At 41.0% G+C, this 14,743-nt stretch overlaps 1 protein-coding gene across 1 annotated transcript; it reads left to right on the forward strand.

Annotated features, from left to right (window-relative positions):
• Nucleotides 1-416: 416 nt before the first annotated feature.
• On the forward strand, nucleotides 417-11,028 carry GHSR (growth hormone secretagogue receptor). The gene is made up of 2 exons (XM_007424302.3): nucleotides 417-1,322; nucleotides 9,830-11,028. Exons 1-2 carry the CDS (start codon nucleotides 563-565, stop codon nucleotides 10,135-10,137), a joined length of 1,068 nt encoding a protein of 355 aa, XP_007424364.2. The 5' UTR covers nucleotides 417-562; the 3' UTR covers nucleotides 10,138-11,028.
• The last annotated feature ends 3,715 nt before the right edge of the window (nucleotides 11,029-14,743 follow it).

The raw sequence follows: 14,743 nt of genomic DNA on the forward strand, positions 1-14,743 counted from the left end.
TTCAGAACTGGAAGTGATATTGACACAAAGGGTCACATTGGTTAAAGGGGTGGAGGTAGAAGCTCAACATGGTTTCTTTCAGAGTCTTACTTCTATATTCTGGTTCCTACATGCATGTTTTTTAATCAGGGACTGCAGCCTCCATCCAGAAATGGATGAGAGCAGTTCCCTGTTGAGGCAAGAGATACACCTTTTCAAGGGAAACATTCTCATTTTCAGCAGCCCTCCTTCTATAAAGAGAACTCAAATGATGAAATAGACATGTGGACCAGCCCATGATGAATGCAGAAGCAAAGCAACGGTTACTGTAGATGAGTTACTTTGTTAGAGAAAGCTGAAACTCATGAATTTTTTACCTTAGATTGAGATTCCTCCTCCTCCTTCTCCTCCTCCCCCCCCCCCCAATCCACATCTTGCTCACCTGGCATGTTTGTTTTCATTTAACATCTCTCAAATATCAATTTTCTGCCACCATCAGAGCCATTGCATCGTTCTTCTCAGACATGAGGAACAGCTGATGTAGCCCCTTCGGATCATCAAAAACTCACCGTAGACCCTGGGAATGCATAACAAGAGTCATCTGCAGCTTATCATGGATTATGACAACAACACATGGCCTGAAGTTTCGTTGCATCTGTTCCCTGTACCTCTTCTCACAGGTGTCACTGTCATTTGTTTGCTCCTCTTCATGATCGGGATTCTAGGAAATGTGACGACGATGCTGGTGGTCTTCAAGTTCCGGGACATGAGGACGACCACTAACTTGTACCTCTCCAGCATGGCTTTCTCGGATCTCTTGATCTTCCTTTGCATGCCCCTAGACCTTTTCCGCCTCTGGCAGTATCGGCCCTGGAACTTTGGGGATCTTCTCTGCAAGCTCTTCCAATTTGTTAGTGAGTGTTGCACGTACTCAACCATACTTAACATCACAGCCTTGAGTGTGGAGAGATATTTTGCTGTCTGCTTTCCATTCTGGGCCAAGGTGGTGATCACCAAAAGCAAAGTCAAGCTCCTTATCCTTGTGCTCTGGGCAGTATCTTTTGTCAGTGCTGGACCCATCTTTGTTTTGGTTGGAGTTGAGCATGAGAATGGGACAAATCCTCTGGACACCAATGAATGTCGAACCACAGAGTATGCTATTCATTCAGGGTTGCTGACCATTATGGTGTGGACCTCTAGTGTCTTCTTTTTCCTGCCTGTTTTTTGCTTGACTGTTCTCTACAGCCTTATTGTGAGAAAGCTTTGGAAGAGAAAGAAGAAGGACATTGGGCCAAGGACCTCCATCAGGGACAAGTACAACAGACAAACAGTAAAAATGCTAGGTAAGTTTACCTGATTTTTTTCCAAAACAAGCCTGCTTATTCTGTAGATCCAAGATGTGAGATCCATAGCACTGTCTACTGAACCAATTAAAAATTGTATGCAACATTTTAAGTAACATAGAACATATCTTCCAGATTAAGAATGCTATGTAACGTAAAACAGCTTGCATAATCTTACATTCTTAAGCAGATTTCACTTTACACTAGTTTATGCTATTACATGTCCCACTGGTATATAATGAAAAGTTTGACTCTTCCTCAATGTTTTCTTTTCCAAGTTGTTATTTGACCCAGAGGTCCTGTCCTAGAACACATACACTTGGATATGTGGACAAGACTGATACTCCATCCAAGTGTGATAGAGTGGTTAAGGTGGACTAGGAATGAGCAGACCCAGGTTCAAAATTAAAGATTCCCTCTGGGGTTCTGCAGGGTGTATTTCTTTCACTATCCTCAGACAACCCGTAAGATCAGGTCAAACTTCTGTTTGGTTCACCATGCACAGTGTGATGCCTGAGGCTGTGGTGATCACAGTTCTTCTGGCTATGGCTTTCCAATAACTTTGAAATAACTAGGAAAGGGTTCCAAATTCAGAAAAGACATAAAACATGGTCATATTATTTAAAGGTTCCATTTGCAGAATACTTAACTTGGTTATTAAATTAACTGACTTCCTTGCATTGCACAATACATGGAATCATAACCTTTCCAAACTGTGGTTGAGCCATAAGAAAAGCCTAATTCAGGTTAAAATGAAGAAGTTTAGCATCTTAGGCAAGAATTACTGCTGGATCTTTAATGACCAGATTAAAGATTGTGTTGGGCTAGATTTTCAGGTCAGTCTTACATGTAACATTACTGATCAAACATGACAGTGAGAATCTGGAGATTTATTTTCCCTTAGAGAAACTGATACAAGACAGTTCAGTAGATCTGATTGGGTCAGAATCAAAAAGTTAAATATGTAATGCTGCCAGAAGTAAGAATGATCATTCTTCATATATTTAATAGTGTTTTCCTTAGGTCACATTAAAAATCACATTTCAGTAGCAACTTTTGCAGGGACTTGTGGAGTGCAAATTTTGCACTTCTGCTTCTTACTCTTGAAGGAAAATGAACATATCCTAAATGATAATAGATCTGGTATCTCATTAATTTTTTTTAATAGGCAATATTACTAATGTATAATGTGATAAAGCAAAAGTTAAACACTATTAATGTCACAATCCTGAGCATCTTACTAAGAATAAGCTCTACAAAACACTTATTTGCATAGTCACAATCATAAACACACTCACCCAGGGATGACCTCCATTGGCGTCAGTGGGAGCATCTACATGGTGGTGTCAAAAAGTCAAGGTGGAATCGGTGACTGTATGGTCAAAGCCCCACCCCTTTTTATGTGCAATGCATGTAAAAAGGGGGCAGGCCTTTGATTGCATGACCACCAACTTAACTTTTTTGACACCACCCTTCCCCCCATGGAAGTGTTGACAAATGTTTTTGTCAAGAAGACAAAAAGTGAAGTCGACCGAGCACTGGTGAGAGCCTTTATTAGGACTTACCTTGTGGCAAATACCTTCTCTGCCCTTATTGTGTCTGCAGATAGCTGCCCAAGGCCCTATTTCAGATGACCAGGTCCTTCCTGGGTAAGCAGGAGCCAGGGAGGTCTTACAGAGCCACTACAAGGAATATTCATGGCATCTGTTAGACAAAGTTGCTCACCTTCACTCAGAGTTCGACTCTGGATAGAGTCGGTACATCTGTCTCCCATTATCTGGAAGGAGCTTGAGCTTATTGGTCCTCAGGTAGAGGAAAAGGTCCTCATGGCTGTGAGTTCAGCCACCTGTGTTCTGGACCCATGCTCCTCCTGGTTGGTCAAGGCCTCCAAGCATATGACAGGGTCCAAGTGGTAGTTAATGCCTCTTTGTGGGAGGGGGTGGTACTGCCTGACTTGAAGGAGGTGGTAAAGTTGTCCAAAACTGTTGGGTTCTCAAGAGGCCATCCTTCAACCCAACAGTTTTGGACAAATTTTGTTCAGTCTCCAACCTCCCTTTTTTAGGGAAGTTGTTGAGAAGGTGGTTGGTACTCAGCTTCAGAGGGTCCTGGATGAAGTAAATTATCTGAACCCTTTTGTCTGATTTCAGTGTGGGGTATAGTACCAAGCCAGCATAGGTTGCACTTGCAGATGACCTCTGGAGGGCTTGGGAAGGGGGTGGTACAACTAGGGTTACCAGATATCTAAACAGGCAAAGGAGAGCATGGACAATTGGAAAGGAGGACAAATAGAGTGGAGGGGGGGAAGGACACACCAACAAACTTTCTTGGCATTCACGACAACAATTACAGTGAAAAACTGCAAAGAAAAAAAAATGCTGTCTTGGTGCTGACCAACTGCCTGGAGGCTGTGAGGATCTGGATGGGGAGGAACTGACTATCACCTGGGAAGATGGAGTGGCTTTGGGTTTTTGTTTCCCCAGGGTCTCACTCTGGTTGGGGTGTCATTTCCCTGTAAGGAGCTAGTGCATGATTTGGAGGTCCTTCTAGCTTTGTGGCTACTGCTCAATAAGCAGGTGGCATCCATGGCCAGGAGAGCCTTCATATAGATTCATCTTGCACACCAATTACACCCTTTCTGTCAGCCTTGCGAGGTAGTCCAGACAGGAAGCATGGCCAGAGAAGCTAATTTTACTTTATTGTAAGGTTACATTAACATAATCTTGGAAGTCTGAAAGTACATTTCTCCCCTGTCCCCTTTACAACCTAAGTAACTAGGAAGGGTCCTTTTTGAGAAGCTTGCCCCACCCACATTCCTTCTGTGGACTAAGTTGCCTTTTATCTGACTGTTCCCTTGGCTGTGGCTCTTCCCCCTGTCTCCCAAGGTCATTCCCACATACCATTACACTTTCCTTGCTCACAGTCACTCATGGTTTGGTCACTTCCCATTTGGATTACTGCAATGTGCTCTCCATGGGGCTGCCCTTACAACTGGTTCAGAATGCAGTGGTATGCACAGTGTTGGGCACCCTTAGGTTCGCCCATGTTATTTCCCTGTTGCACGAGCTGCCAGTTTCTTTCAAGGCTCAATGCAAGGTGCTGGTTATCACCTTTAAAGCACTACATGGCACAGGACCAGTTTATCTGCAGAACCACCTCTCCCTGAGAGTATCTGCCTGTCCCACCAGAGCAGATAGGGTAGGTATGCTCCAGGTCCCTCCCTTAAACCTTGCCATCTTGTGGGTCCTTGGAAGCATGCCATTTCTGATGCAGCCCCTGCCCTATAGAACCCTGAAGATCCAACAGACCCCCACCATTTTAACCTTCTGGAGAACATTCAAGACCTGACTCTTCCCCCAGGTGTTAGGGTAAGGTGAGGTCAGAGCAGGATGAGAATATGAAATATGGTTGCAGCACCAGGTTTTGGTTTTTTTGTTTTTGTTTTGTTTTGTTTTTACAGTTGCATATATTGTTTTTATTGCTGGGTTATAAGCTGCCCCAAGTTTGATTATAAGATGGGTGGCTATACAAATGTTTTAAATAAATAAATGTTTAACAAGTTATGCAAATGCATCTGCTAGCACTTTTCTTGACCTAAGCATATTGTGTGAACACAGCCATCACGTTAAATAATTTAAAAAAAAGTTTTGCAAATTCCTTATGAAAGATGGCTGGGGAAAACAAATGAGGAATGGTCTTTCTGTATGGCTTTAGAAAGTCATTGACTTAACAAACTACAATAAAGGGTTTGGGGCCTTTTTGTTCTTGTTGTTTTCAAAACATTTTACAACTCAAGAAATAGTTAACTACTCCGTTTTTCTCCCAAACCCTTTAAAGTACTAATGGCATCATAAGAGGGAGGTAATAATTACGAGAAGTATCAATTTACAATAATTCTATGCTGTTAGTCATTCTTGTTTCGTTTGGTGGAACAACTGCCGATGTTCTTTGCGTTTTATTTCTTGCTTAATTGAAAAAAAAAACAAGTACATGCTAAGACTACTTTGTGGTCATAGTTCTTGCCTGCAGAGGGATCTGTTGCCTTTCAATTGGCATCATTTGCCCTCAGTTGCCATTTTTTCCCCCAGAAGGCAAGGCTCTCTCCCACCTCTTATTTCTTTTTAGAAGAATGTTCCACCAAGCCATGATAATTTTGTTTCCCCCAATAAATCACAATGAGAGTTACAATAAAGCTCTTGGCATTTGAACGGTTCAATAAGCATGTGGCAGTATTAGAGGGCAGTGAGAATCTTGTGGCATCTTAAAATAAAGACTTGATTGTGATAGATATGCTTTCAAGGAAAGAGCAGGAGGAGACACTGACTAATATGGAGAAAAGGAGAATGCTGAAGTGTGCAGGATCAGAGAAAAATAGGTGCACGGTAATGGTTCAAGGGGTTTTGCTCTAGTGGGCATTTAGATATACAAACCAGCCCTTGGTCATGCCATGACATCAAGTGGCTTGAGACAGTGGCTCTGTTCACACAACACACTTGGGTAGTTCAGCTGAAGAGTGTAGCTGTGTTCTTACAGTTTTATTTATGTATGTATTCATTAGCAACCTTTGTCTATAGCCTGCTCCAGTCCAATAGACCCTGAGCAAGGCCCAACAAAATCCAGAAAATTGTACTAAAAACATATGTGGAGAATGAAAATCAACAATTAAAAACAACCACAATATCCAAAGCACCTTTCAATTAACTTAAGAGACAGACACCTTCTTGAATAGTGCTGCTTTGGGTTCTTTTGGAAATACTTGTAGAGTAGGGGCCACCTATGCCTTCAGGGGAGAGTGTTCAATAATATGCTAAGCTTAGCTGTAGTGTTGATTAATTTTTTTGTTGCTTAGTGTGTCATGCAAACCCTCTCAGTTGATAAGTCTATGATATAGTCATGTACTGGGCCAAAGAAAAAAATGGGTCAATTCAATAACCAAGGTAAGCACTGGGTAAACACAGCAAGTGTTGTCTGCTGCTAAACCCACAATGGTTGGGCCATTAAAGCCTTATTGTCATAGGATCATGGCATTGGAAGAGATACTAATGATCATCTAGTCCAACTCCCTGCTGAATGCAGGATTCACTGCAGCATGTCTGATTTTATGAGGGGGGGTGGGGGTGGGGCTGTTTCTCTGGCTGACAGTTCATACAGTCAGGAAATTCCTTCTAATGTCTAGTCTCAACCTCCTGTCTTGTAGGGTTAACCTATTAGCTGTGATCCTCCCCTTGGAGAGTAAGTCCACACCCTCTTTTGTAGAACCGTTCTTCAGATATTGAAGACTTCTCTTCAGTAGACTAAATATAACCAAATCCTTTAACCATTCGTCATCAGGCTTAGTTTGCAGACCTTTCACCATCTGAGACCTCATCTCCCTTTCCCACAGGAGTGACTCAGAACATTTGGAGCCAAATGGCAAATGGTGCCCCTTCCTTCAGTAGCCTTGGTACACTAAACCGGTCAAGTCATTTTGGCATTCAGGGAGAAAATCTCAGAACATCCTCATTGTTGAAAGTGAGATTATAGTAATCATAAGTTAAGGAACTAAAGTTTGTTGCCCTTTCTTAAAACTCAAAACCTGAAACACGAGGTCCCAATCTATTCCACCACCAATAGTATTTTTCCTTTCCATGACAGATGAAGACCTATTTGTCCTCCCAAAATTCACTGAGTGACGGATACTTGCTGCTTTTCTGGAAAAGTTGCTTTGGGTACAGAGATCCAAGTTCTGGCTACTACAGCAATCTGGAGAAAATGACAGGATTATTTACTGATTAAGTGTTTGCTCCCATTATCACTAGAATAGGTATTTGGAGGGCACTGATATGACCTGCAATGTTATATTGGCAGAAAAACTGTATGGGTGTATCCATGAAGTCACCAGGAATCAAGCTTGATTTGAAGGTGATTTTAATCTACCTTATATGACTTCAGGGGAGTAAAGGGATTGAGGATATATCTTATATATTTGCCAGATTTATGTCCTACTTTTCTTCCAAAAACTCAAGCCAGCTTACATCAGGATATCATCTCTATGAATAGTTTGAGCTGAGAGAGTGACTGGTTCAGAGTCACCCAAGGAAATGTCTATGTAGAGGATGGATTTAAACCTGGGTCTTCCTAATGTAACACCCTAACCGCTACACTACATCGATCCTTGTAACCACTGAATTGTGTGGATTCATGGCATCTCTTAACAGGCTGATCATCACCTTATTCATTGTCCTGATACATAACCCATCCTTTTTATTTTCAGTAACTGAAAACACAGTTATATCCCAAATGAAACAATCTCTCTTTTTCAGTTGCCAGTTGGAATTGTTATGAAATCATTGATATATCAAGCCCATTAGCATTAAGGTAGAAACTTCTACCACAGACAAGATACACGTGAAAACTTCCACGGTTTTCCCAAGAAATATTTCCATCTCTGGTTACCTATGTTCTATGGTGGGACCCCAAGGCAAGTTATTTTCTCAGAAGAACATAAGAGAAACCTCCTAGTTCAGACCAAAGTCTATATCCTGCTTTCCACAAGAACCAGATTGCTGTGAGAAGCTTATTTAATAAGAACTGGTGTTGAACAGCATTTTGCCTCTGACTCTTGAAGTAATATATTGCTGCTTTAGCTTGTAGCTGTTGCTCACCTTATTTTCAAGTGGCAGTCACCAGTGATCTCACTTGTGATGAATCACACAAGGTAACTCTATACTTGGTGGGATAATTATGCCTTTTGCTTGTCAAAATCCTTGTCCCTCAGCATCCTGGCTTTGAGCACTTGAAGATAACTTGTGTTCCCCTTTCCCCTTTTCTCCATTCTGTGCATAATTTTAGGCACTTCCACATTATTTATCCCTACTAAATCTCTATTCTAAACCTGATTCTAAATAATCCCAAATCTAGTTGAAATCAATGAAGCAAGTTAGTCCAGTTCAGTTCATAAACAAGACTTAGATGCAACCGAGATTTTTGAATAAGGTTGTGTATGGTGGAAAACAGAAGCTTGCATGCTACCTGGTTTACTGTATGTAATGGGACTACGTGGGCTTCTCCTATCTATTACAGCTCTTTAGATACCTGTAGGAAGTTGTTGTAAAGAATGAGGGACTGTCCAGAGTAGCTCGGTATGTGAGATGATGGCAGAGGAAAGATTAGATCACAATTTTTTTTCTGTAAATGAGCAACAGTGGTGGTCTCAGAGCTTTTGGGGCCCTGGGTAGAAATATCACTGAGGAATGACATGGAAGATTGATTTTGACAACATATCAGCACCTTACCAATTCTCATTTTATTCTCAGATTTCTAACCCACAATACGCACATGAAAGTACAGTTATAATTCATAAAAGAAATGTTATAATTTGTAAAGTTTAGCAACTAAAAAAGGACATCCTGATCTTAAAGAAAGACAACCTTCCTCTCCATGGTTAGAGTGAGGAAATTAAAGTCTGAATCAGACACACCAAAATGGCACCACCCACACACACCCGCATGAGAGAGAGAGAGAGAAAGAGAGAGAGAGAGAGAGAGAGAGAGAGAGAGAGAGAGAGAGAGAGAGAGAGACTATACAATTGATCATTGGAAGCCAAGGTTTGCAGAAGGACAAACATAAAAGTAGATCTTTCCCCCAAATAGCCCAACAGGCATAGAATATTGACTGATTGGGGTAGGGGGTGGGATTAAAAAATGAGGGGGAACACAAGACTGCAGTAGACTGCTTTGTGTTCTGGATAGCCAACATTTCATACTGCAATGTTTTGATGCAGGGTGTAATTATAATTGGTCTACATTGCTCTATAAAGGAACAACATTGCAGAAGCGAGACAAATGCATTGAAGCCCCAGCTCCTGACCCCTGAGTGCCCTGCCAACCATCTAGAGACAATAGTGAGGGTTTCAAACTGGTGAGCCTGCAAACCGCAACACACTTGTCACATCTGTTCAAAGAGGTTTTGTGTATTTTGTTTAAGATTTTGAAGAAACACTTCAGTAAAAATGATAAAATAAGATACCACCATCTTCTCCATATTGCTGATAAGAATTCGAGAGGTTAGTAGCTGCCCAAGGCCAGAAACTTTTCCATAAAGCCAAACAGGCTGATAGATAGCAAAATATGTAGTAGCTTCCATGTAGTAGCAAGGCTTATGGATGAGAGATGAAGAAAGGGAGCAATCAACATTGGTTTCCTTTTGCACCTTTCTTCAATGGCATCTTCCCAGAGGCTTGTTCTAGTCACTGTTCTCTAGAGGTATGTTTGATGCGTTACAGGGAAAACCAAGAAGCAGCTGGAAGATATTTGTTACAGGAAGAATAGTTGAAGCATTCTTTTTCTACCTGCTTCTTCTTCCCAGATGGATAGTCCAGATTCCCAGCTCAATATCCAGTTTGGTCTTTCTTTCCTCTGTGTCTTGAAACTTGAATTAAAAGGAGAACGCTTAGCAAATATTTTAATTCACTTTCATATGCATCTGCCCTTTCTCTCTCTCTCTCTCTCTCTCTCTTTTTTTTTTACTAGCGGTGGTGGTTTTTGCTTTTGTCCTCTGCTGGCTGCCCTTCCACATAGGACGCTATCTCTTTTCCAAGTCCTTCGAGGTGGGATCCTTGGATATCGCCATCATCAGCCAATACTGCAACATAGTGTCCTTTGTTCTCTTCTACCTAAGCGCAGCCATCAACCCAATCCTGTACAACATCATGTCAAAGAAATACCGAAAAGCAGCTTACAGGCTCTTTGGAATCAAGCCACCAAGGAAGAAAAGGTTCTTGGTGATGAAGGAGAGAAGATGCCACACTTGGACGGAGTCCAGGATCAGAGCAATGTGACAACGTAGATGGGACTAAAGTGTCACTTAAAGCCACTAGAGAGGGGGAAAGATGTTCAGGCTGGCTGAAAGATGCTGCATTTGTTTCTTTCCACGATTGGGAGGGCTTGCGGTTGATAACACGTATGGAAAGGAAAAGGGGAAAAAATGCAGAGCCATGGGGAATATTATGACAGGTGTTCTGTATAAATATATTCATCAGCAGTGGATGAAACAGCTATCCTTTTGAATCATTTCCAGTGCCTATGATTCTATGCATAAAGATGGGAATTGAGATTATTTATTTTTATAAAACACAAATATGAACTAACAGAACCTGTCTTTATGCTATGCAGTCCAGGACGGGGGGGACTAGTCGTGATGCAGTAGCTCATTGAAAAGATGCAACAATCAAGTTGCAGTTGATCAAGACCCCTTCTGCAAAAGGGAACTGGAGATGGGATTGCAGTGGTCCTGGGGATACAGACCCAGTAGAAGGTGTGTTTTTCTGGTCAATATCTGGCAGTGAGAAACTCAAGATATCTATCGTGGCATACCGAGAAGGTAGTGCCCTAGGGAGCACCTGGGCCGATAGATAGGGAATGAGGTCTGGCCAGACCTGATCAACTGTAATGCAAACCTAGGTCGCCCGGAATGGAGGTGGTAGGGGATTGAAACAGACACAAAAAACCTTTCTGCCTTGTTTCGAAAATGCCAAAACACAGCTTTGCACATAATCAATTCTCAGAGGGACATTGAGAGATTCAAATGACGGCTGACATTCAGTTTTAATTTCATAGCAAACATATGTAGCTACTTTGTATGTAACAGCCAAAATGTTCTACTTTAGAGAGCTTTTGCCTTCAAGTCTAACAATGGGAGAGAATGCTAAAACTCTTTAAAAAAAAGTAGTGCCAGGGAGAATGATAGCTCACTTGCAGTCTTTTTTTTTTTTTTAAGTCAATGGTAGGTAGTGCATTTAACTATATTTATAGTCACATTCACTTGCTCAATTAAAAAAAAAAAACCCATGTAGATGGCTATTCCTGATTAATAAAAGCAAGTAGCAATGAAAAAAGCAGTGAAGGCTTATGGTTCTTTGCAGAATGGCTTTCACCAAACACTGGAAATTTACTGTAATTTAGTTGACCCAACAAGACATCTACTAGCTTGCTTTAAAAAAAAAAAAGGATGTCTGTTTTGTGCAATAGGTTACTCTGATGAATATGCCTGCAGGAATTGCTTCTTATATATTAATGTGGTGGATGGAGGTGATTATTAGATATACTTGTGCAGTGGCTTGATCAAGAATTTATGTTGCTCTAAGGGGTAAGAGAGCCAGATGAGTTGCTTGCAGTCAAGGATAACAATCTTAATTTGGATCACCCCCAGAAATAGGGTGCAAGCTAGAATAATGCAAAAATTCAGTCATACATTTTGGGCTAAAGCTTCTTTATTAACATGGAGTATTAACATTGCTAGAACTTAATATCGGGGATGGGATTGAGTATTATTTTTCTGGTCAATGTGACCTAAACTCTCCAAAACATTGTTTGGGAAAGGTTTTTTGTTGTTGTTGTTAATTTTGGAAGCCAATTTTTCTAAAGGAACTTGACCCCGCTGAACATTTCTGCTCTGAAAATGATTTTGTAAGCAGAAGCTTAAGCTTCAAGATGGTGTCTGAGGTAATACGTTGAACTGAAGTATCTTATCCTCATAAATGCTATACAGAAGCATAAGAGAACCACCCTTTCCAAAATCACTACATCAGGACTTAATTAATGGGAGCACAGAAAATGGTATTTGTTGTCTGTTATGTCTACCTTCTAAGTGAAAGTTTGAGTTCTTAGAATTAGACAGAGATTCCTCTCCAAAGAGATGTCCTCACTAATTACCTAAGCACATTTCCCTCTGAAGCAAGCACTTACTTTGACTTCAAGCTATGTTTGATTTCAGCTGCACAAATTCAGGTGGCCGTTAGATGACAGCATGGTTTGGGGAGTTGTCTTTGCTGCCATCTAATGGTGGTCTAGAGTTTTGCAGCCCCAATATGACAACCCTAATGTATGTCTAGATGTCCTGGTTGGGTATTTGAAGCTGAATTTTAGGAAAAAATTAAGCAGTAAATCCTTCAATTCCTCTATCTTTAACAGGATATAGTGTTTATACAGGTACAGCAAGTAAGATACGTCCACAAAATTCAGTTATTTCAAGCATATGGATATGTAAGTATTTGATTCTGTTTAAATTATCTGGCTCAATGTGACTCATATTTCTAGCTGTAATGCCATAATGCTGTGTTCATGAACTCAGGGCCTTAAAATCTAAATCAGTATATGTATTTGATGTACGTGTAAAATCTGGCACTTTACTTTTCATATTGTTTTTTCTAAAATACATGGGCTGAATCCCCAAATCCTATTATGATGATTTTTCTGTTCAACAGAATTGGTTGTGTCAACTTTGAGAAGATGGCACTGTTCAAGACAAGTACTTGATTTATACTGGATAGGATTTGTGGTTTGTCAAGGACAAGTACTTGATTTATACTGGATAGGATATTCTCTTTGCTACAGCCTGCCGCTCTTCAAAACATTAAATTTTGGGCTGCTTCTGTACAGATGCTGCATTGGAATCCATTCTCAGGTCCTTATTGTGTGTCTGGTGAAGGCTTTGTATAGGCTTTAGAAGGATGATCAGAGATGGAATTCATTATAGTAGATCAGCTTTCCCTGCCCTAGAAATGATTTTTTTAAAAAATTGAACAGTAGTTTACACAAAGAAAGAACTAAGTAAACAGTATTGTGATGGAATGTATCTACGAGGAGGAGAGTGATGTGGGAGATCAAGGACATCGGGAAGGAGGGGGGCATTCCAGGAGGGGGAAGGAGGCAAGAGGCAGCTGAGTCCGCAACAGGAGCGTGGGAAGCGAAAGAGGCTCCAGATAGCCACTCCTTAGAATCTCCCAGGGTATATCCAGTGGTTGATGTAATATAGATTTAGTTTGGCCAGATTCTGTCTATGAGGTGTAAGCTAATAAAGGAACTGGACTGGACTGTTTCATCGTTGTTCTTGTGCTGGGCCTGACAAGTATACAGTGTTATACAAAAAGCGATATGATTTAATAAAAAGTAAATGTGGAGTTGTTGGTGCTGAGTATGTTTGCCTGAAGATGTTTCATTACCCAACTAGGTGACATCACAACTGAACACCAAGAACTCCACAGTTCAACCCCAAGCTACAGATATTCTCTTCTATTGGAAAAAGTAAACAGTCTGAAAGTTGTTCAGAATTTCCATATAGCGTAAGAATTGATAAAGTCACACCTATTGCTGTTAACATAATGAACGTAATCTACTCAAACATGATAAAAGTGTGATTCTTGCCTCTGAAATTTCATTCTTCCAAGCTTGTTGGTAATTTTTTTTTTAATAAAGCACTTAAAAAGCTCTTTTAATCCAGAAATCAATTATTACATTTTCAATAAATTTTCAGTGTTGTGCAATAGTTAGTTTTGCTGCCAAAAGTAAGTAGACAATCTATTGTCGAAGGCTTTCACGGCCGGCATACGATGGCTGGTGTGGGTCTTCCGGGCTGGGTGGCCGTGTTCTGGAAGTTTTGTTTCCTAACATTTCGCCAGCACCTGTGACCGGCATCCTCAGAGTGCAGGAGCACAGACAGGAGCAGTTCTCTCTGTGCCCGAGTGCTGTGCCCGAGTGTGGCACAGAGAGAACTGCTCCTGTCTGTGCTCCTGCACTCTGAGGATGCCGGTCACGGGTGCTGGCGAAACGTTAGGAAACAAAACTTCCAGAACACGGCCACACAACCCGGAAGACCCACACCAGTCATAAGTAGACAATCCATTCCTTATTTTTAAGAGAAGCTTGGATCACATAAATAGATGTAACAAACCTAGCTCTGGAGTACGTTCAATTCTTTGCTTTGTAACAATACTAATTTTGCTAAAAAATTACACCAGAAAGACGCTTCCTATCCACATATCCACCATGCATGGTAAAATGATCTTTTTTGTGTAAAGCCTCTCCAACATTTTGAAGAATGACGGCTTAATATAATCTAGGAGGAGTGAAGCTAATCTAGGAGGAGTGAAATGCCACCAACATAACACCTTCAGTTGCAACTCTTGGATAGAAGCAGAAGGAAAACCTCCTGATTTGGTGCCAACAGCACCAAGAAGCCTCCCAGAAGATAGAAGCAGAGGGGATGGAGAGATGGATGAATGTGACACAAAGGCTCAAGTCTATCAAGAACAACTCTGGAGCTACAAAAGTAGGTTCCAAGCCCTCCCCACTGATGTTGTTTCTGGATTCCTGGGTGAAAACATCTACCAAAAGCCTCACAGATCATTTTCTTAATTGTACAGCTTTTGTCAAGGAACATATTCTTGCATCTGCCTCACATCTGCAGAAAGAAAGTCAGAAAGGCTAAAGGCCAGAAGAAACTTCAACCTGCAAGGGAAGCTAAAAGCAATATGCATACAATAAAACTGGGAGGGGGTTTGAGCATAAAAATTAATTGGAGAAAATAACTGCTATAGCCTTCCCTAATATAGCACTCTGCTAGCTAGGAATTCTGAGATTTCAAACCTACACATCCTCTAGTTTGTC

The sequence above is a fragment of the Python bivittatus genome, unplaced genomic scaffold (genome assembly GCF_059951505.1).
Source record: "Python bivittatus isolate LINGU-HERP-01145 unplaced genomic scaffold, Pbiv_v1 ctg000980_np1212, whole genome shotgun sequence".
Classification (NCBI taxonomy): Eukaryota; Metazoa; Chordata; class Lepidosauria; order Squamata; family Pythonidae; genus Python; species Python bivittatus.